The 22,872-nt window shown below is 32.0% G+C and overlaps 3 protein-coding genes and 1 pseudogene across 18 annotated transcripts; 2 read left to right on the top strand and 2 right to left on the bottom strand.

Annotated features, from left to right (window-relative positions):
• Positions 1-56: 56 nt before the first annotated feature.
• Positions 57-1,764, bottom strand: LOC111306139 (uncharacterized). 2 transcript variants are annotated; one of them, XM_022904043.2, is made up of 5 exons: positions 1,632-1,764; positions 1,105-1,218; positions 921-1,016; positions 723-824; positions 57-607 (listed from the first exon to the last, which is right to left on the bottom strand). In XM_022904043.2, coding segments are annotated over exons 1-5 (594 nt in total). In that variant the 5' UTR covers positions 1,633-1,764; the 3' UTR covers positions 57-326. The 2 variants fall into 2 exon arrangements, with proteins under 2 accessions (XP_022759778.2, XP_089606188.1); XM_089750062.1 differs by lacking the exon at positions 1,632-1,764 and adding an exon at positions 1,388-1,486 and having other exon boundaries at positions 179-607.
• Positions 1,765-3,407: 1,643 nt separating this feature from the next.
• On the top strand, positions 3,408-4,115 carry LOC111306138 (mitochondrial import receptor subunit TOM9-2 pseudogene; annotated as a pseudogene).
• A 1,258-nt stretch (positions 4,116-5,373) lies between these two features.
• On the bottom strand, positions 5,374-9,104 carry LOC111305340 (plasmodesmata-located protein 1-like). Of its 6 annotated transcripts, XR_016331341.1 has the most exons (4): positions 8,133-9,087; positions 7,544-7,675; positions 7,206-7,424; positions 5,374-5,560 (listed from the first exon to the last, which is right to left on the bottom strand). XR_016331341.1 is itself a non-coding variant. In XM_022902782.2 (3 exons), the coding sequence occupies exons 1-3, from the start codon at positions 8,887-8,889 to the stop codon at positions 7,417-7,419; spliced, it is 891 nt and encodes a 296-aa protein (XP_022758517.2). In that variant the 5' UTR covers positions 8,890-9,096; the 3' UTR covers positions 7,124-7,416. The 6 variants fall into 6 exon arrangements, 2 of the variants coding, with proteins under 2 accessions (XP_022758517.2, XP_022758518.2); XM_022902782.2 differs by lacking the exon at positions 5,374-5,560 and having other exon boundaries at positions 7,124-7,424; positions 7,544-7,669; positions 8,133-9,096; XM_022902783.2 differs by lacking the exon at positions 5,374-5,560 and having other exon boundaries at positions 7,124-7,424.
• A 5,719-nt stretch (positions 9,105-14,823) lies between these two features.
• LOC111305338 (putative inactive histone-lysine N-methyltransferase SUVR2) lies at positions 14,824-22,230 on the top strand. Of its 10 annotated transcripts, none has more exons than XM_089750639.1 (13): positions 14,828-14,897; positions 15,430-15,474; positions 15,704-15,746; positions 15,921-16,155; positions 16,241-16,273; positions 16,380-17,064; positions 18,010-18,218; positions 18,423-19,136; positions 19,272-19,522; positions 19,929-19,995; positions 20,095-20,145; positions 21,228-21,324; positions 21,969-22,230. In XM_089750639.1, the coding sequence occupies exons 4-13, from the start codon at positions 15,973-15,975 to the stop codon at positions 21,995-21,997; spliced, it is 2,319 nt and encodes a 772-aa protein (XP_089606765.1). In that variant the 5' UTR covers positions 14,828-14,897; positions 15,430-15,474; positions 15,704-15,746; positions 15,921-15,972; the 3' UTR covers positions 21,998-22,230. The 10 variants fall into 10 exon arrangements, 9 of the variants coding, with proteins under 9 accessions (XP_089606760.1, XP_089606765.1, XP_089606764.1 ...); XM_089750638.1 differs by having other exon boundaries at positions 14,831-14,983; XR_016331426.1 differs by adding an exon at positions 20,673-20,785 and having other exon boundaries at positions 14,850-14,983; positions 18,010-19,136; positions 21,969-22,010.
• Positions 22,231-22,872: the final 642 nt, after the last annotated feature.

Below are 22,872 nucleotides of genomic sequence, written 5' to 3'. Positions count from 1 at the left end.
CCCACCAATTTCCTTTGCAACTTTTTTTTTTTTTTTTTATGTTTTGTCATTGATTTGGCCATTATGATATTTTCAGAATTAATTCCGAGTAAAAATATCCTTAACAAGATGGACAAAGTGAAAGAAAATCAGAAGAAATTCACTAGGCTCGCCAGTTCTTCCTTTTCATGCTAATTGATGGAAGCAATAAGGCGGAATACAACTGGAACAGGAAGGATGAGGCACCTAATCTTTGCATGTGTACAATCAAGTAATACTCATTAGGATTTACGAAGCAAACCAATTTACATTCCAGAAATAGCAGCAAGAACATGACCGTCCAATTGTTAACTTCCAAGAGAGCTTGATTTTCCATCCCCAGTATGTGCCTTCTGCCTTTGGACTACTGGCTTCAAAGGGTCCTTCCGCATCCTTCCAGCAAGACTACCATATTCACTCTTGGGCCCTTTCCTAATGTTGGGAGAATTTTGTGTTACATTTGGACTCCGGTTAAGATTTTTGTAGGTTTGGCGGCCGGCTGGCTTTATCTGTTCAGGTGGACGCTTTTTCGAAGCTGAAGATCTTGCATAATTTAACTTGTTTCTGCTTCCAATTATCCCATCATTATCTGAAACCAAAGATCATGAGTAAAGAAGAGATTTGAAGTCCTTAAGACAGCAAGATGACTAAGATGTTAGATTGAAAAACAACAGACCATGAGGGAAATAGAAAAATCAGATTACCAGGACTGGACAACACAGCTCGAGGAGGTGGAATTGAATTAGCTTTTGCATTTGATTTGGTATCCTTGCCAATCTGCTTGTTGTTCTTAACTGCTCCAGCATCTGAGATATGATAAATGGAGATACTGTCACATAAATAAAAGAAGAAATGTATTGTCACAAAATCATGCCAAAGCAAAATTACTATATAAAATCAACCTTCGGATGCAGATAATGATGTTGTAGCTGGACTGGTGACAAAAGCCTTTGTGATTCTGGCAATTGAAGGTGGGGAATCGATTTGGTTCTCCTTTTCTGCAAAAATCAATTGATGCAAAATGGATTCAAAATACTTGGAACAAGTAGACAACTGGGTAACAGTAAACGGCTGCTACGGTGCTACCTTGTTTAGATAGAGATTCGATGAGCCTCAAAAACAGAGAGGATTGACAGTCGTTTGGGGGTGGGAAATGATCATCATCTTCTTCTTGTACCCTCACTGTTACCCTTGGGTACACTTCATATAAATCAACCAGTATTCACATTAGAAAATTTACTATTACTACAAACATCAAAAGTAAGGAAAAAAAAAGTTAAGAACTCAACGAAGAAGCAGAAGATGCAGAGGACAGAACAGAACAGAATAGAACAGAGATCAATATGGTCACGCAGGGTAAAAACAGTACTTTTTCGACAACTACCAACTTGATAAATTCAGAAAACTAGTACGAATTATTGAAATAGAAACTTCAAAAAACTTGCACAGAAGAGAGATTTCCATAAAAAAAAAAAACTTGGAAATAACGGTAGTACACATGAGAAAAACAAGCATTAAGTAAATAAATGGAAGAAAATTTGGGAGGAAAAGAGAAAAAAAAAACGAAAGTAGAAAAAGTAGGGAGGAACAAAAACCCGTGTGAGAAATCTCACTTTTGTCTTTACTTGTTTTCAAATTCAAATGGTTGGCTTGGCTCTATCTGTTCCCTGTTTCGATTGGGGAAACCGGGTTCAAATAAACAGAATAGCCGAATAACAACTCTGGTATAGGCATGGTAGAAGGAACTGTAAATGTGAAGCAGAGGCCTAACGGCTACCTTGTGGGACTAAAAAGGTGAGTCATTTTCATTTTCTTGGCTTGAAAACCAAGGACTCTGATTCTTGACCTGACATTTGGCTTCGGGCCTCCACGTGACAACTGAAGCGTGGGTGAAGGATGTGGGTGGGTCTCTCATTTTTGAATCATGTTGGCGTCTCAGGGAGGAAAGCAAGGCAGAGCAATTGCCAGAGGAGTTTTAAGTCACGATGAGAAAAAAATTTGAAATTGTAATATTTGATTTGGTTTAAATTTATTTTTTTATTTGATTTAGATCAAATTTAAATATTAAATATATGTTTTAAATTTAAATTAAAAGATAAAAAAATTTTAAAAATATATCAAATTTAATTATATATTTTTTTTAATTTTTATAAAATAAACATAATAATTTTATATCAAAATCTATTTAAATATATTAAAACTTTATATTAAAATAATATATAAAAATTAATAAATAAAAATTAATAAATTAAATTAATAAAATTTAATTCGATTTAATTTAAATTTAAATTAATTTTTAAAATTTTATAATATTATATAATATTTAAAAAAATTAAATTAAATTCGATTCAAATCAAACCGAGCCGAGCCCTGAGCGTTGAGTTACTTCAATCTTGTCATATTAGACAACTATGAAAAAGATAAGGTCAGCTCTGAATCATGTTTGGTTGGATCCACAAAATAAGCCCCAAACACAAACCGATTATAATGCCTAGCCCACACACATATGAATTTCCTTCATGTTATTGTGCGGGACCAGGCCCAAGTTTGAGTTGATCCTTCTCGTTGGGAAACGCGCTGGCTAGCGGTAAATGGTCGAGGAGATTTTGAGGAACAAGTTCTCAAAGTGGTAATATTAATATTATTTTTTTCGATTTTTTTAATTTTAAATTGAACGTTCACTTTTTAAATGATACAAAGTTTTAAATTTTCGGTATTTGTCTCATATTTTATAAATTTCACCTTTATTAAAGTTATATAAAAATTAAGCTTACCGAAATCATTGAACAAATGGTAAAAAAAAATAATAGTACAAATCAAAATGAAACTTAAATAATTTTATGTAAAATTAATAGTTCAATTAAAGATGATTTATTTTCGTCATTTGATATGTTAATAAGATGATGAACTTTTAATTTTTATAACTGTAAATATAAATATAAAAAAGATAAAAATGATATTTTGAAAGTGTTCCAATTTTTAAAACATGAATAATCAATTTCAAACATAAAAATTAATATAAAATCGTATCAAGAGCATTTTTGTTTTTTTTTTATCTATTTTTAGATTATGCTTACCTCAAAATTAAGTTTTAAAATATTAGGTTAAAAATGTTAGTTTCATTTTTTGTTAAATATATTAGATTGCAACATTTTTTTATACCATCATTTGCATCTAAATATTTTCTAAGCATTTGTTAAAATACACATTTAACAAAAATATATAAATAATATTAGGATAAAATCAATAATTGAATAAAAAAATAATTTTTATGTTAATAACCGTAGATGTCATCGTATAGCGCCTAGTTTTCTAGTAATATATATATAAAAAATACTTGTTCCCTTGGTACCGTAGTTTATGGGACCTATAAAAGTGGCACAAATAGTCATTGTTTCTCCTTCTATTGTTTCACGTGATAATAGAAAACCCTCCTAAGAAAACCCTATCACTCCTCCTATTAAGCCATGGCTGCTCAACCCAGACGAGGCGGAATTTCCCTACCCGAGAGACGATCTGCCTCCAAACCCGACCCCAGCATTATCGCCAGGATCACTTCCTCCCCTATTGTATCCCGTGGTAAGCAAGCGGCGTGCGACGCCGCTTTCGTCTCTAAGAAACTCCTCCGCAGCACTGGCAAAGCCGCTTGGATCGCCGGAACAACCTTCTTGATCTTAGTTGTCCCTTTGATCATCGAGATGGACCGCGAGCAGCAGTTCACTGAGCTCGAGCTCCAGCAAGCTAGTCTTCTCGGTGCGCCGCCCACTGCACCCGCCCACCCATAAGTAATCGGGACTGGTCATATCGGGTCAGAGCTAGTTTATCAAAATTTGTGGCTGTTTTGTGGTTATTGTAGTAAAACCTTTTAGATTTAGTTTTAGGATTTTTTTTTAATTTAAATAAGATTTTACTTTTTTGGTGTTTAAGTCTTAATTATTTGTCGGAATGTTGTTATTGGACTTCGTTTTATCAAGTTTATGCCTATGAAATTTAGGTGAAACTGCGTTGTGTTTGACATTGTTGTGATAAAGTAAAATTGAACATTGAGAGTGTTCATTTGAGTACTTTTGAATGAAATTAAATGGTTGGGGAATGAATTTTTTAAGTGTTTGATTGCAAATAGTGATAGGGGGATTCATTGTGATAGCAGGGATGAATTGCTCTAGTTTGTATGTTACATGAAAACTACTCCTTCATCATCAGTTTGGAAATATATAGAATGAATGAATCATAGTTCTAAGGGGTAAGAACTATGTTTTATGGTTGTATTTTGATGTACCAAAGATGTAAGCAAATGCATTTACTTAATCACTTTGCCTTTGATCTGCGAATGCAGATTATTTTGTAGCATTTGAGTGTACATGATATACATAGATATGTGAAGAGTTTCTGCTTTCTGTCTAGGAAGTCTTATATTTCAGTATTAGTCCTTTTCATTAATTGCATTCTGGTGCTTCCTATTCACATTGGTGATGAATAGTTTGGATTGGGAGTTGGAGGAGGGTTATTTATTATTGTAAGTTCCCCAGTTCCTTTATTTGGTAGTTCTCCAAATGGTTCTGATTTGCTTAGACTAGATCTAGAATGTTGAGAACCATGAACTCCTGGGATATGCGAGTTCCCCCCCCCCCAAGGTAGTCCGGGTTTTATCTTTCTCATGGCTGTGTGTGATAGCATGAAAATTAAAAGACTTGAGTTCTTTTTACTTTCAATTTCATGGCCCAGCTTCCTGATATATCACCAAGCAATGTGGGATATATTAAATTCTTGAGGGATTTTAGTTGTTAGATTCATGGTTGAACTAATTATTCTAGGAGGATTTGAGGCTGTTTCTTTTTCAGTTGAATTGATGGTTGAATCTAAGATCAGAAAGCTCGATATCTGCTATCATAGGTAAGGATGAGGAGAATGTAGTCTGTATTGAACTTAAGGTCTGTGATGCCTTTTTTCTTAAAACTTTTTGTTTAAAGGTTGGGTTGTGGGGAGGAGGGTAATATAAGATTTTCTGAGAAGACTCTTGCACTAGAACCAGTTTGTTCAATCTTTGCTATGTAGAGATCAGGATCAAGACACAAATTATATGTTGTCCAGGAGCACCGGTAACATTTTGTTTAATAAGCTAAATCCATCTGCCAAGGATGCATGTATTGCTCCAATGATTGATATCGTATAATTCCTATCTTTGGCATCTACTTCACGGAGTGGAATATTTGGTGTACCTACATATAGCTTTCAACATTCTTTTGGTGATTTCGCTTATACCCATGTAGAAATGCAATTTTGGGGATCAAATGATCAAGGAAGTGAAAATGATTGAACGTACTTTGCCCTGGTGAGGGATATTTAGAAGAAGATTTATTTTCTAGCCACACAAATTATTTATTTCTATCACAAGTTCACAACAGCTATATTACGATCCGTCCAATAACCCTCCTAGTTGAAGCTATACCATATTAATAATCCTTTAAGCAGGCGGGAAAAAAACTTGTAAGCTCTTGATGCTCTTCTCGTTGCCAAGGCATCTGCCTCTTGGTTAGCTTCCCTGTAACAAGAAGTAAGGCAAACCGATTTATAACTAGGCAATAGGCAGCAGTAGGGGCTGCTGAAGCAGCATCTGCAGATGAGGATGGATGGTAAATGCAAAATGGTAAAGAAACAAAGCAAAGAATCAGTTTGACACGGATGCTAGGAACTAGTATTTTCTTTGTATGGATAGTCGTGACTCAGAATGAGGCAATCTGATTTCATAGGTCACTAGCCAAACTGAATGTTAAAAAATATCCTGGTTGATAGAGAATTAGAGAGGTCGGGCCCTAAAGCAGACTAGTGAACATTATTAATCTGCTTTTAAGATTGGTGGGGAAGAATTATTTGACATTGTCGAACTTGAAGACATTGATGGGGCCAGAGGGAGAAGAAAACAACCTCCTCCCTGATGCACTAGTTCTAGTTGACGCTTGGTGAAATTGGTGTGGCCCTTTGAGACGAGAAAATCAGAAAAGAATTGTGCAGGCCCTGGTAATTTTCTGGGATTTTGATTAACAGCACGGCTCTTTGACGGATAACAAAGATACAACAGCTAGTTGGGACTAGGCATGGCAATCGGCTAGAGTCGTTGCCTTAACAACGAAGATACAGTCCAATTTTGGTTGCCGTACGTGTCCCTTTGCCGGTGCATACTGTTTTTATGATTGCGACTTAAAGGGAGCTAGAATTTCGGCGACGTTATTCAGTTGATTAAGTGGCTAAAAGTCTAAAAGGCCAAAAACAATCAAAGAAAAAAGAAAGTTTCACTAACTTTATGTTTGGTTTGGTAGGAAGGACACTGGACAGAAAAGAAGAAAAGTGAGTAAAGTTAAAATGAATGAGGGAAGGAAGTTGTTTCTTTTATTCTTCTATTTATACGAAAGATGAAAAATAAAAAAGAAGAGTAAAATTATAAATAAAATATTTAATTTAAATAAAAATAATAGTTTTAGACTTAATTTAGAAGAATTAACTTTAGAGGGTATAAATTCATTTATTTTTTATTTTTCTTTGATCAAACAAAAGAAATGAAAGAAAGAAATATATTTTTGTTTATGATTTTCCTTTTTTCTCTACGCACCACCTTTTGATTCAGTGGTTAATGCAAAACTGTGTGACTTGTTGTAAGATTTGGACTCAAGTTCAAACAATTTTAATCTCCACTGTAGCAAGCAAAAGGCAAATCAAACAAAGAGTTGGACGATTGATAAATTTAATCCAAGATGTAAAATGGAATTACTGTTTACTAATTTGCTTTTTATTAATTAATGGTAGGTACCTAGAAAAGCAGTTATATATTGGAATGTTACTTTTCCAATCATTTTCACAGTGAGATTGTAAAGTCATATACAGCTATTAACATGTATTGTAAAGTCATAGATTGTAAAGTACTAATCAAAGTTGAGCAATTGCTTAAAACTATTAACCAAATGCCTCTTTCTTAGACAGCTATTAACATGTAATGAGACAGAAACAATGAATAAACAAATGAGTCGTCTCCCAAAGTTCTCCTAGCCAGTTTGCAACAGGACTTGAAAGTCATATAATCAAGACAATTTTGAAAAACAAACAGCTAAGGGAATAAAAAATTTATGCACTTCGTAAATAGTTAGGTAAACATTCTTGTCCAGTAGCATTAACCCAATATTCTGTATACTTACAAGCAGAAAGCAGAGGACTCTACAGGATTAAAATTTGAAGGTGAACGGGGAGAAATTTTTTTTTAATCACTATCAGCCTCTATTGTTGGGATGTTGGTATTTGATCAGTATCTGTGGAGACTCTTTGTTTATCTTCTTTTTCTCGTATCAAAAGCTTCTCTTTTTCTAGCATTTTAGACCCATCAATCTCCGTTTTAGGGAGCTCATCCTTTCAATAAGCTGCACATGATCATGTGAAATGATGTAATTTCCAAATGTTGATAAATTGATGATTGAAAAACCTGTACAAATAAATGTTCAAGAGATCAGTAAAATATAACTTGGAGTTATGACCCAACCTTCATGTTTAGTTCTTCGTTTCTTCAACACTGATTTCAGAAACATCAGACAGACAACAATAAACCCCAAAGCTGCTACTCCACCAACTGCGATTGCCACCGTCTTCTGAGTCCGCTGCCTCGTCCCTGTCGCTACAGCAATCAAAACCCTTCTCAGCAGCATATTGAATTGCAAGAGGAAGAGAGAAAGGGAAAATGGGGCTACTAACGCTATTAAGGACACTTAAGAAAAAAAAATTGACCTCTATACGGCTAAGCCCACAGGGACTAGAAACTTTTTGACTAGCACAAAAAACTAGGAAATCCAATTGTCCTCTTCATACAAAGACGCCAGTGTCTGTTTCTCTCGCCACCATCCACATCCTGATATTTAAGTCATTTATTCTATCTTTAGAGAAAAAAACAAGAATGGGGAGGCCCAAGTAGAGACGTGGCCTGAGAGTTGAAGATTGAAAATGATCTTGAGGCTTTCATCAAGTGATGACAATATAAAAAAAATAATGGATATATTGGTGCAAGAAACCAAATTTGCCGAATATATTAATGTGAAAGATGATTTCTTTTTCCTTTCATTTCTCTCCAGCTTTACCTGAAGGTGAGGATATGGCCGGAACTCCATTGGGGTAGTAGCTATAACTAATGTAGCACTTGTGTAGATAAACCTGCCCTGAAATTGAGTCACCACAATCATCTTTTGCCATCTGAAAAGCACTCTTCGCACAATCCCCACAGTCGCTTGTCGCCAAATCACCCTCACACTGTCCCAAAACATAAACAGATTGATAATCTCCAGTGTAAAACAACCCGCTACCACTTTTCACACCATCTTCTGCCATGCCGAAAGCGGTGTCTCTTCTGCTCTCAAAGTCAGTTCCACTCGCCTGAGATGACCCACAAACCTTGTACAAGAGCTCAGTTTCTGGAACCTGTTTGAACCCAACAATCTCGTACCTCAGATAACAGCCACTCAGCTGAACCCTGGCAGCTACAGCTTTGCCACAAAGTTTATCACTTATTTCCGGGATCCTGCTGACACAGCTGTAACACTGGCTTGTTGTTAGGTCTCCTCTGCATTGGTAAAGGCCCGTGATTGCATTAGGGTCCTGGCCAGTGGTGGTGGAGGAGAAAGTTTTCTGTGACGATTGTGAAACCAAAGTTGACATAAGGTTTTTGAGGTTTTGTAAGTAAACTTCAGATGGATCTTGAAATTTCTGGTCTGCACAGCCCTTAAAGACCAAGGTAGTATAATCTGCAGCTATTGCAACAAAAGTAAAGGACCCCAAAAAGATTGTGACCGAAAACAAAGAAACTGATAGCAAAGAGAGGGTTTTTCCATGCAAACCCATTTGAGAACTGGATTGTTTTATTTTCAGTTTTTCTTGTTTGTCACAACATGGAAGGATGGTTTAAAGAGGGTTTCTATGGGAGCTTCTAGACATGGGTTTTAGCTGGAAACAAGAGTTTTATTGCTATGTATGGTCTGAAGTATGAATTGTCCGTAAAGGATCTTGTACCTTTTTTTGGGGGTTGCTTTTCTGTTTGTAATTTTCTTGCTTGCTTGTTTCTTTCTTAAAATTCAAGTGCTTAGCTTTAAAGTTAGAAGATGATTAATAATTGTTTGAAAGAGACAGTTGACATTGAATTTTGCCCTTAATCTTCATAAACACAGTATTATATCAAATTAAAGTCATCAGATTAAATAATTTTCTGGGGATGGCCTGGTGCAATGAAAGTGATTATGATCAGATTTTATTCTGTTGCAGGGTTTTGACTTGGGACTATTCGACCAACATCTCTCATGTTTTGACTAGAATAAATTAGCTAGAAATATGCTTTCACATGAAGTTTGTGTCTGTCTGTGCACTGTGCTACTGAGATATATATAGCATTCAAACTTGTTTGAAAAGCACATGGGCTCTGAGGACACAGAGGAAGGGATTGTAAAAAAAAAAAAAAATTGAAATGAAAAATTTCTTGCATAAGCCTTGGATTGGATACCGCTTGTAAGGAAACTGAACTTTTAAATAACTTGTCTTTGTTGAAAAAAAAAAAAAGCAAGATGTGGCTTTACTCTTTACAATATAATTAAGCAAAGCACACATTTTTCTGCTTTGTTATACTACAAAATATGTGCTGAAACAACTAAAAAAGCAAGTAATGAAAAGTAAGCTTAATAACTTTTTGCTTTGATTTTTAAACGTTCATGAATTTTTTAGTACCATTTCTTTGATTGGTTAGGTTTCACCAAGCTTTGTTAATAAGACCCGGAAAGAGCAAGGAGTTGTTACCTCAATGGAATTATATATATAGTCCACTCCAAAACTGAAAATCTCAAATTTGAACTTTATTTATAGCACCAAAAATATATACATATATTTGCGTATGTCAATAATATGCCGGTGTGATGAGCTGCTTTATATATGCACTACACCAACCCTTCAACTTTGAGGTAAACATTCACTCTAATTCAATGCAATTCCTTAGAATTTTCTATTTATGAATTGTTTTCTCTTTTTTTCTTTATTCATTTTAATTATTTTGCATTGTGAACACTATTCAATTATTTTTAAATTCTTTCTTAAACTAAAGTCATTTTTTATTAGAATTGGTAATCTAATCTAATTCATATCCGTTGGTTTTTTATTATAAGATTATTTTTTTAAGTCAAATTTCGGGTTGAGTCAAATTTTAGACAAAAAAATTGAAATTGAATTTTAAGCAAATCCGAAATGATGTATATATAAATTTTGTTTATTATTTATTTAATTATATATTTTTAATACTTTTTTATTTATATAATTTTATATTTATATTCATAATAATATTTTATTAATTCATGTCTAATTAGATTAATTATGATTTTATATAATATTAAATCGAATTAAATTTAAATATTAAAAATTTTATATAATAAAATAAGATCAAATCGGATTCGAATATTATATGTATAAAATTAAATCAAATTTGAAACTAGTAAAAACCCTCTCTTCCTCATCTCAACTTATTGTCATCTCTATTCTTCACACAATGATAATTAATTTATATTTTTTTATATTAAAAAATATCAATATTTGAATATGACATATTAAAACATGACACATTAAAAATAAAAGTTAAATATTTTATGGCAGTTCATTCAATTATATTTTTTATAATTAATTTACATAGATATATGCAGTTTTTGGCGGATTGCTTTCTGTTATTTTCTTTCACGGACTGATCAAAAGATCAAAACACGAAAAACTCTGTTAATTACTGTAGTTTTATTCTATTGTTGAGTAACAAAGACCATAGAATTGAAGAAATAGGCATTTCTCAAATTCTAATGGATTGGTTTAAGAATTTCTGTAATTCTTGCATATTAATGTGGCTGAATCCTCTAACTTTTGCAATCATTTGTGTGTTTGTTGGTTCTTGGTAAAACTTATTTATTGAACGAAATCCACATTTGACGATACATGACTAACTTTTCCGGCATCAGTTCCTTTTTTTATTATTATTTTTTTCTGTGACTTCTCTTTTTTAACACTATGACTCACAGGTTCTGGAATCGAAGATACCAAGACACGTAATTACTCAAAAATTCAAAATATTTTAGATCCCAACAAAATTAGATTTATCTAAATTTTTTTAAATCAAATATGATTTATAACTTTTATCTTATTTTTAAAAAACTAAACTTATCCAAATATTTTATGTAAAAAATATGAATGATAATTAAGATTGTAAATGAATTAAATATAAATAAACATATGTTTTTTATTTTTTTTATTTTTAAATATGTTTAAACTGGATTCATGTTCGGTAAAAAAATTATTTTATATATTACAGTTTGACTTATTTAAATAATAAAATATTTATAATTGATTCATATTCGATTTAATTAAATTAAATAAATTTATTTTTGAACATTAAACATTTTTTTTACAAATATATATAAAAATATATATTTATGAGTAATAAACAAATTATATTCAAATAAACTTTAAATGAACATAACTTAACTTTAAAATATGATTAATATAAAAGATAAAAATATAAATTTATTATAATTATTATAAATAAATAATAAATAAATAAATTTTAAACGAATTTACTTTTGAATAAAATTAATCAAAATAGATTTTTGTTTATAATCATTTCATTTAATAAATAAGGATAAAATATTATTTAAAATTATTTATTAAATTTAATAAACAAATAAAAATTAAATATATTTCCGAATAATTAGTTGAAAATTTTGTTGGTTTACATCCTAATAATAACCCTCAATCGGAACTGATCAGACCCGCCCAATGCTCCACGTATCACAATTCACACCCCGCACTGGATAGCATGACTCGCCCATCTCATCAGCGCAGCCGACTTCTCACGATGATATATTAATACCTGCCGTTACGCCTTCTCTATCCACTCAGCGCTCAACTGCCCCCAATGCCCTGTTGTTCTCTCCCCCCAACTGGGCCCAAAGCCCTGTTGTTTTCACGCGCTACTATAATATAGCCGAGGTGTCCTAACTCACAATCAGCCGGCTCCTAAATCATATCCAATTAAACTCTCTCTCTCTCTCTAATTTTTTTAGAAAGCGTTTAATTTGGAAATTTTTAAATTTTTTATAAAAATGTTATCTCTAAAAAAAAGTATGATATTCTAGTTTTTTTTATTTTCAAAATATTTTGTGTTTAGATTCTCTCATTTGGTTAGAGATAAATCATGTATATTATTTCTTGTATAATTACTATAATATTATTGACATATATAATTAAAACTTTTCATTTTATTTTATTATTAATAAATATTTAAATGATAAATGATGCTTTTTGTAGTAAAATGATACTCAAATATTTTATTTAATTATTGTTTTATTTATAAAATATTATCAATTAAGGTATTTAGCACTTCGCATGTCTTAATTAATATATAAATTTAAATTATTTTTGTACATAAATGGCTTAAATTATCTTTTTATTTTTATGATCCATTTATAAAAAAAATTATAAGATCATTTAAGGCATTTTATGTAGAGAAACATCTTAAATGATCATTTAATAAAAACTATATTATGGATCATTTAAATTTAGCCTCAATTTATTTTTTTATAAAAATATTATTTATGATATTTTTATACAAAAAACATCTTAAATAATCTATTTATAAAAAAATTATAGGATCATTTAAGGTGTTTTCTGTACAATAATACATTAAATAATCCTTTTATTTTTTTAATTGAATGGTACAAAATAAAAAGATTATTTAAATCATTTTTTGTATAAAAATACCTTAAATAATTTTTTTTGTTTTTTTAATTAAATGATCATAAGAATTAGTGGGTTATTTTAAAGCTTTTTTTGTACACAAACGTCTTAAATAATGATTTTATTATTTTTATATGATAGATCATTTAATGTGTTTTTATATTCAAACGTTTTAAATGATCATTTTAAAAGATTAATTCACCGTTTTTGAACTTTGAAAAATCAAATAGCTAATATAGTGAATGATAAAAAACTGCATTACATGTAAACCCCTAAACCCATCAACCTATTTAGTTTGCCTTTTATTTTTTATCTCTCTTGTTGTCATCGATCATAAATCACTTAACGCTGTCGCACATATTTTTTATAGGTATATACGTATTTTATTATTTTTGTAGTATTTATATTTTTTTATATAAGTCATTTTTTCCTTACTATATATATTTATTGTTTTTTTGTGTTTTTATGCATATTTCATCATCATCTATGTCATCCTGTAGTGGCATTTTGTTTGAGATAATCCATTTATAAATGCATTCTCAAGTGGCATTTAGTTCGAAAGAATTAATAAATTTTTTCATGAAATATTGATGGTGACTATTTGATTCGCACATTTTGTTAAAGGTAATATAATTAAAAGAGAAAGTAACAAAATCCAAATAATACCCAAAGTATCAGAATAAAAAATTTATATCTCCTTTTAGTTTCTTAAAATTCTAAGGAGAAATTTACGTTATTTTTAGATTTGATATGAATAAAAAAATTCAAAATTGATATGAATAAAAAATTATGAAAATAGCCATTGTATTATTTAAAAACATGTATTTAAGTGATTGGAACTTAGTTATAGATTTTTGTATATAATTTTTTACATTGCAATTAAGGTGTTTGGCATGAAAAAATACCTTAAATAATTATTTTTTGATTTTATAAATTGATTATTTAAGGCACTTAATCATTTTATATTATAGGATTGAAGATTAATATTATTATAAAATGATTATTTAAGACGCTTTTGTATAAAAATATATTAAATAATCATTTTATATTTTATAAATAGATTATTTCAGGTATTTTTGTACAAAAAAATCTTAAATAATTATTTTATATTTTAAGGTATCGGGTTAATATTTTTATAAAATGATAATTTAAGACGTTTATGTATAGAAAACGTGTTAAATAATGCATTCATTTTTTAAAATGAATTATTTAAGGTGTTTTTTAGATTAAAATCGTCTTAAATAATTCTTTTATTTAAAAAAAAATTATTTAAAGTATTTTTGATCCACAAAAACCTTAAATAATACCATTTGACAAAAATATCAACATTTTTTGAAAAAAAATACTTTAACTAATATTATAAAAATTTTTAAAAGACATTATTTAAGACATTTTTTTGTAAAAAAAAGTATTAAATAATCATTTAATATTTTTTAACGAAAATCATTTAAGACCTTTTTTTTATACAAATACTTTAAATAATTATCTCATTTATTTGAATGAGGCTATTTAAGATATTTATAAACAAAAAATACCTTAAATAATATCATAAAATTTTTTAAAAGATATTATTTAAAGCGTTTTTGATTTAGAATCTCTTAAAATAATATTTTTTTTAAAATAAAAGAGATTATTTAATATATTTTTTTGTTTAAAAACATTTTCAATAATTTATTTCATTTTTTTAAAATATTAATGATAACAATCTCCAATATTTTTTTAATGATGATATTTTATAAATAAAAATAACAATCACAAAAATAATTGGTTTTTATTACTAAATGCATAATTTATCTTTTAAATATTTATTATTAATAAAAATTAATAAAAAATTATCATTATATATAAAAAAAAATTTATAAAAATTATTTAAAAATAATATACGATGAATTCTCTCAATCAAATAAATAAATTTGAAAATAAGATACCTAAAAATAAAAAAAAATTAATGTATCATATTTTTTCCAAAGATCACACTTTTCCCGAACCAAACGCCTTTTTAAGGCAAAAAGATTTCTTTTCGGTATTTTCTGAGAAACCAAAAACTCAAATATTTGCCCAATGTTTTTCAAATTTATTTTGTCACTCTCCTCAGCAAGGTCACTCTCTCTCACCGAGAAATTCTGCTATGCTTTCTCTTCGATTCTTTCTTTTTCTTTCCCGTTTCAAAATCACCTGACTTTAGGTGAATACATATTTTTTTTTGCACTTTTGTTTTTCTGTCAAATGTTTTTCAAACGACTCGTCGTTTCATATCGTTTCCTATATGAAACGTCTTTACATTTGAATCCGAAACGCTTCCTCTTTGATTGTCTAGACTTAGTGTATTCTTTTTTCTTTCGCCATTGCGCTTGGTTTTGATAATTTCTGGGCTTAAGTTATGTTTGTCTGCTTAGAAAATGTCGGCTAGAAATTTTCTTTCTCATTAGCGAAGTATTGAACTGTACAGAATTTTGTAATGCAGTAAGCTTGGTGATGTGGAGCTGTCTGATCTCTGAAACTACACAATAAAAAGAAGAAGAAATTTGAAAGTCAATATATATATAAAACTAAAATTTAAATAAGAAAATGAGGGAACTAAAAAACAATTTTTTTTCGTCAAACTAATTCCTGCTTTGTTTTCTGTCTTAGGTTTTTAAAAGAATGATTTAATCTCGAAGGGTTTGGCTTGGTAAGGTAAAAATTTTAACTGGCGTCTCCTTTTTCCATGTATCATGGATGCTTTGGCTTTTAGGTTTCTTTCTTGAACTTGAATGATTTTGGACTATCGTTTAATTATCTTGATTTAGTAGTAGACTTGAGAAGTTGAAAGGTTGTTTCTGATTAATGTAAGTTCATAATTTGTTTAGTTAGTATGCTTGCCAATTCTCATCTTTGGATTATCATTTAATTATCTTACTTGTAGACTTCAGAAGTTAAAAGACTGTTTGTTTCCTACTCTGATTAAGGTAAGTTGATTATTGGTTTAGTTAGTTATGTGTAGCAATCCTTTATCTTTGGAATTTTTTGCATTTAATACTTAAAAAATACTATATTTTCAATTTCCTGCTGCTACTTTTCTACTTTAACTCCAGGACTGACTGTCGTTGCCTTCCTTCTCTCACCAAAATGCGAAAATGTAGGTATAAAGATTGGTGTTTGCAAGCCTTCACAACTGATAGGTGATAAAGAATCATGGCTCCAAACCCGAGAATTGTGCGGGCCTTCCGCTCGATGAAAGAAATAGGAATTAGCGAGGAAAAAGTGAAACCAGTGTTGAAGAAGCTTCTTAAACTGTATGACAAAAATTGGGAGCTAATTGAATCAGAAAATTATAGAGTTCTTGCTGATGCTATCTTTGACGAGGAGGATAGTAAGGTACATTCTCCTTTATAATCTATTTTAGTTTAGTTTTATGTCTTCTCACTTTATGTCTTTTTGATAATGATCTTGCTTTTTTCAGGTGTCAGAACCTAAGAAAGACAAGAAATGCAATGTATGTGACACATTTAACTTTTGCTGGTACTGAATAGTTTTTATTTTTCCCTGTTTTCATCATCCATCTGTGTCAACTGATTTGGTTTGATTGTCTTACCTGGCAGGAGGCAGATATTGAAGAAGAAGGAACAGTACCCAATGAGCTTGTACGCCCCTTAAAAAGACTTAAAAAGGTTCAGTACCAAGAAGGTCTCGCATCATTTTCTCATAAAAACAGCACCTCCAGTGTGGCTGGAACCCTTTTAAAAAAGCCTAAACTTGAGGAGGATGAATTACCTCCTACTTTGCAGCAGCAGTCAATTCAGTGCAATGTTGGAAGTACAAGGACAGAATTCCTGCCTGCTTCACCTGGTACTGTTTCGCCCCAGCCTGCCTCTCGTTGTCCTGTTTCACCCCATCATGGTGGTAGGAATACTTCACCTGGTATTGTTTCACCTCAGCCTACCTCTCCTGGTCCTGTTTCACCCCACCATAGTGGTAGGAATAAAGGGAAGCAAACTGTAGAACCTAGGCCTTTGGCAATACTAGAAAGATCTGAACCAAATTCACATTCATCTCAAATGCATGTTAGCTACAAAGGAAAGGAACCTATATCACCTCATGTTGCTTCCAATGGGAAAGGCCCTGAGAGAGTATCTCTTGCCTTGCGCATTAAAGATCCAGCACCTGAGCCTAGTATATTGCCTAAGAAAAGGGTGCCTGATACTCATGCACTGATCATACCCAAGGAGGAGCCGTTTACTGATGACATGCCGCAGGTTGAGGTTCCTATTACCGTTATTCATCCAGGTAAATATTGTAATTCCCATATGAACGACATTTGTTTTTTTTCCTCTTCAAGTCACTGTTCCTTTCAAATGAATATTGATTATCCCTGCGACAATTCTCTAGCATCTAATTTCATTTAGCCCATTTACATGTTATGAAAATTTTTGTAATCTGTACTATGAAATGGATAGGCTTCTAGTGGATTGTTTATATCTTTCTTGAGTTAAGTCATGCCGCAGTCAGGAACCAGTGTTTAAGAATAGTAGAAATGTTCCTTTTAGTGGTCATTTTTACAACATTTAATCCCTTATATGTGCACTTTTTAGTGGATCTTGACGGCAGAAATGTATATATACGAAAAAAAATTGGGGACACTGTATAGATTTTACTGCACATTTTGCTTTTGGTTTATATCATTGACAGACAAGGAATTTAATATACTTGTAACATTTTGAGTTGTGTGATTTAATTGTTTGCATTTTAAAATGCCTGTATATGTTGTTTTAGTGGTTACATGTTTGTACGTCAGAAAATGATTAGTCATTATTCTGAAGTGAAGATCCATTATTTTTTATTTAATTTATTTTTAAATTGCTTCAGTTGTCCTCCTGATCTTTAAGCATGTAGTTTTTCTGCTAGTGATTTCTTCTCCGATATGCAGCTTGCCACCTTATACATTAATTTTGCTACTCATATAAGGGAAGCAGAATACTTTAACGAGGACTTGTCGTCAACCGAAACGTAGAACAATACTTTGGTTGTTGGTAGTTATTTCCGTGATTGATCCTAATCTGGTGTATATAAATCCATTTTTGAGATAAGAGAATATTGTAATTAACCATTATAACTATGACATTGTTGGGTATTAAAATTGTAACCGATGCTTTTCTTATGTTGTTTGTTTTTGTTCTATTTTCTAACCATTTTAATCTATTTATTTATTTTACTATAAAAATTGTTTAATAGATTCATTAAGCGGAAGAGATTTGCCAATTGGGGATTTTTCAACTGAAAAATCAAACTGGCCGGAACCTTCAGAATCTCTGCATGCAGATGAAATTGTAGGTAGTGGTGCTTCAGTTTCAATGAATGACAGGCGTACAATCTGTGAGCTTGCTACTGTTCCTGATGAAATTCCTTCTAGCGAAGAAATTGCCTCATCACCATTGGGAGAGGTGAAGATTTCTCTAAGCTACAATTCTGCTCTTGGAAGACCGAATTTCCAATTCCCTAGTATAGATGAACTAAGACAACTGATGGAGCAGAGATGTCTCCAATCATATAAACTCATTGACCCAAATTTTGATGTCATCAAAATTCTGAATGATATGTGTGAGTGCATCTCAGAATTGGCAACTAATTCCTCTAATCAATCGCAGGAAGGTAATGTGATTCCAGCTCTTGATGTATTGAAGAAATCTCCTGCAAGGGATGCTCTTGAAGCTGAGAGCAATAAGGAAAATGGTAGCTTGCTAGCTAGGATGTTAAATGGATCTTTCAATGTTCGTTGCTCTGCAAATGAATGTGTTGACAATGTCGGCGGGAAGGAACTGGTGGTTGTTCCACAGCATCAACTTACACCTTATGAATTAAGGTGGCTTCATGATGCAAGTGACATAACCAAGGGAGAAGAAAAAGTTGAAATATCATGGGTAAATGAAATTAATAAAGATTTTCCACCACCGTTTCAATATATATCAGAGAATCTGATATTTCAAAATGCCCATATTAGTTTTTCTCTTTCTCGGATTGGAGATGAAAGTTGTTGTCCAACATGTTTTGGGGATTGTCTCTTGTCCCAGCAGCCTTGTGCATGTGCTTGTCAAGCTGGGGGACAATTTGTGTATACTTCGGCAGGTGTTGTCAAAGAGGACTTCTTAGATGAGTGTATCTCTATGACTCGTGATCCTCAACAACAATGTCTCCTTAATTGTGCAGGGTGCCCACTTGAGAGATCAAAGAAGGATGACTTTCCAGAACCTTGTAAGGGTCACTTAAAGAGAAAAGTTATCAAAGAATGTTGGAGCAAATGTGGCTGCAATAAGCAGTGTGGCAATCGGGTGGTGCAGAGAGGTGTAAATTACAAATTGCAGGTTTGATTTGTCCTAGTCTTGTACAATTCCTGGTCCTTGTTATTGTTAGGTTGCTTTACAAAATTAAGGCATTAACATTTGAATTTGCTTTTGTAAACCCTGTGTCTTCCATGACTAATTTACTCTGAATGTTAGGTGTTTTTGACACCTGATGGGAGAGGTTGGGGCCTCAGAACTCTAGAGAAGCTTCCCAAAGGAGCTTTTGTTTGTGAGTTTGTTGGAGAAATAGTCACCATCTCTGAGCTGTATACACGGAACATAGAGAAACATGCATGTCCAGTCCTACTGGATGCTTATTGGGGGTTGAAGGGAGTTTCTAAGGATGAAGAAGCCCTCTGTTTGGATGCCACATGTTATGGAAATGTTGCGAGGTTTATCAATCATAGGTAATTGTAAATTTGTGTATTAGACTTTCTGTGCCTGAACTTTCTCCTACTTTGTTCTTCAAAAATTTTCAATTGCTTGTGCATCTATTACGACGATGTGTGTTTTTGTGACATTAGTAGTAGATTTTGATGACATTATGAAGGTTCCAAAGGTTGCTGTAAGTTGGGAGATCAGTTGAATTGCTTCTTTTGGGGTACAAACATTAGTTAAGATATTAGCACTAAGAGATATGAAAAGGTTACCGGCAACATTGACTTAATCTCTATTATTGAGGTTTTTTTTTAATTATTGTTATAGGTTATGGTACATGATAGCAAAAGCATTTGAAGAAATATCTGAGCACCTTGAATAAATTGAGATTTAAAATATCTGATCTTTTTTTTTTTTTGTTTCTTATGTTGCTAGATGCTTAGATGCAAACTTGATTGAGATTCCTGTTGAAGTGGAGACTCCAGATCTTCATTACTATCATGTATGAAATACTGATTTCTTCCACCTTCCTAGTCCTATTTGTTTTACTGGCTTCAATTCTTGGCAATAGCAAGTCTAATTGAGCATTTACTGTGTGCAGCTAGCCTTCTTTACAACAAGAGAAGTTGAAGTGCTTGAAGAGCTGACTTGGGTGAGTGATTACTTATAGTTATATTATTCTGAAGCTTTTAGTTAATATTTGTTGTGTTTCATATGGTTAAAAAAGAACAGAAAATGAAAGTAATGATCAGATTGTTGACTTTGCATGAGGATAGATGGACTTGTACTTTTTTCTTCTTATGATTCAATCTGTTATTTTAACCTAACCTTACCTGTCCTCCTTTCGTTTGGTGATAGCTTGCCTTCTTATCTGCAAGGGAGTTATTCACTTGAGAATTCGACCAGAGAACATTTCTATAAGCACGTTGATGTGGAATGATTACTGAACCATTCTTAACTTTAGTGTTTTGTCCCCTTTCCCACTCTGACTTGGGTTTGTACTTTTGGATGGTAAATTGGGGTCACATTATTATTATATATTGGCATTTGGGATTCGAAAATGAATTGTGGCTGGATTCAAAATCCATTTTTGGTTCCAAAAGTTTTAACGTGCTGCGAAATTCCACTCCAAGAAGGGAAAGGAAATTCACAGTTTTTTTTTTTTTCTTTTCTCTACAGAAGTACCCATTGTGTGTTTGTTAGGCACACCATAGATATAGTCTTAAAGACTGTCTCATACTCTCACTGTATTTTAAGGCCATTAGCAGACAGTTCCAGTTAAACATGTTCAAGTGAGTATGACTTATCATTTAGCCTTATTTGGCAATCTTACCTAGTAATCATTTTATGATATGAAAATCATGCAATGCTTTATGCAATATAGGAGGAAAGTTAGTTTCCTCTCCCACCGAGGCTACTTTCAGATTTCAGCTATCATGGATAATTCATGATGAAATTAATAGTCTATATTTTCTGTAGGTTATAAATTAATGCATGATATATACGCCTTATGCTTATTTTCTTTAACATAGTCTGGTTAACTTTTTTGGCTCTAATGCAATTTTTTTTTGGGCATATGCATGCATGAGTATCATCATACATTGATGCATTCTTTGTTTGGATATATTAGAGCAATTATATGTTCTTCATATGTGGTTTGAGAAAGAAACTGGGTATCAGCTCATGCATTATCATATTACTTTATTTGTCCCTACTAAGAGGCTCTGCATGCAGGATTATGGTATTGACTTTGATGATCTTGATCATCCTGTTAAGGCATTCCGGTGCAGATGTGGCAGTAAGTTTTGCAGGAACATGAAACGTTCAACTAGTAAGTAATTGTCATCTAGAATCTTGTAGACAATGTTTTTCATTTCTTCTCATGGTGAAATAAAATTTTTGACAAATAAAATAGTTCAACCCTTTGAAATTGCAACAACAATATAAACAAATCTGAAATTCTTTACCTTTCATATGCTAAACTTTCCCCTTGGAGTATGATTCAGTGAAAGCTTTGATACTACAAATCATAGTCTTTTCACCCATCTAAGAATTGAAGATGCTTTTTATAGGATAATGCTTTTGTGAGGTAATTATAATTGTCTATGCAAGAGAAGTTGTGTATCTGGAATGTTTATAACAATATAAACTGGCAATGAAACAGCCTGCAATCTGCATAAGGAACTTTCAAGAATATTGTAATGTTTCTGATTTTTTTTTTTTTTGTGGGGTGGGGTGTGTGTGTGCGTGTGTGTGTGTGTGTGCATGTCTTTAGTTCTATCATGGGTTTAGCTGTTTGGTGTTAATAAAAATGTTAGGAGCAGTTATATTAAATTTCATAAATTGATATTGTAACAAGCGGTTTTTGTTACTTGGAAACTGTTGTTGTCTGATAAAAAAATTAATGATCTTGTGTCTCTTCTTGGTTGTGTCTGTAACTACCATGGTACTAAGGATCTTCTTTCTGTGGTGCAGGATCTAAATCTACAATAATCACCAGGTGAACTGATTCTTGGTCATGGAAATGTTTTACCAGTTTCATTTTACTCGACGAAACATAGGTTTTAAATGAAGCTCAAGGTGGTTGTTTGGGATGCTCTGGCATGGTTTATGCTATTTTGGTGTCATTTTCTTTTGAATTGCCTTCTGCGGCTATTTCTATGTCGTGTTCGAACTGACTATACACCTTTTGCCTAAACGTTTTATTTGCGAGCAATAAGTTGCTAATTTGATTCCACCCTGATGTTTTGTGTTTGGACTGGAACCACAACAAGCAGCATTGATTGATTTACACCCCCCCCCCCCCCTTTTTTTTTTTTACCTCATCCATTCATTCATTCTTTCCCTCTGTTTTGTAATCATGATTAATAACCATTTCAGCAACTTGAGGACTTCTTGCTCAAGCTATGTTGAACTGGCAGAGGGAAGTCTGATTGTCAAGCATGAGCTTTGATCACATACAAAATGACATTGCCAACTTGGTAGTTGGTCAGCTCCTATGTCATTCTGCACAAACATTCGATTTTCTTGTTTATCCTATAGCAATGTAACTTCTGAAATGCTCTCCAAAATTAGAAGCCGATGTTATTACAGCTTCGTATACTTAAAAAGTACCCAAAAGTAAAGAAAAAGATGAAATACTATTGAATTGATTATTACAACACATTTCTCTTAATAAGGTGATATGAGTTTGTCTTTCTTATTTACGTCTAAAAATGTAATTTATAACTTGTATTTTTTTATTTTTAGATTATTATCTCTTTTGTAAAAAAAAAATGTAATTCGGTAATAAATGAACAAATGAACAGTGGGAGCATAATTATACGTTCGTATTCATTTGGGCTGCTTTTAAACTAAACGCTGCGTTTTCCCTTAAGAA

The sequence above is a fragment of the Durio zibethinus genome, chromosome 21 (genome assembly GCF_047325235.1).
Source record: "Durio zibethinus cultivar Kanyao isolate XHJ-2024 chromosome 21, ASM4732523v1, whole genome shotgun sequence".
NCBI classification, from domain to species: Eukaryota; Viridiplantae; Streptophyta; class Magnoliopsida; order Malvales; family Malvaceae; genus Durio; species Durio zibethinus.
This window is presented reverse-complemented; position numbering and strand designations above follow the sequence as displayed.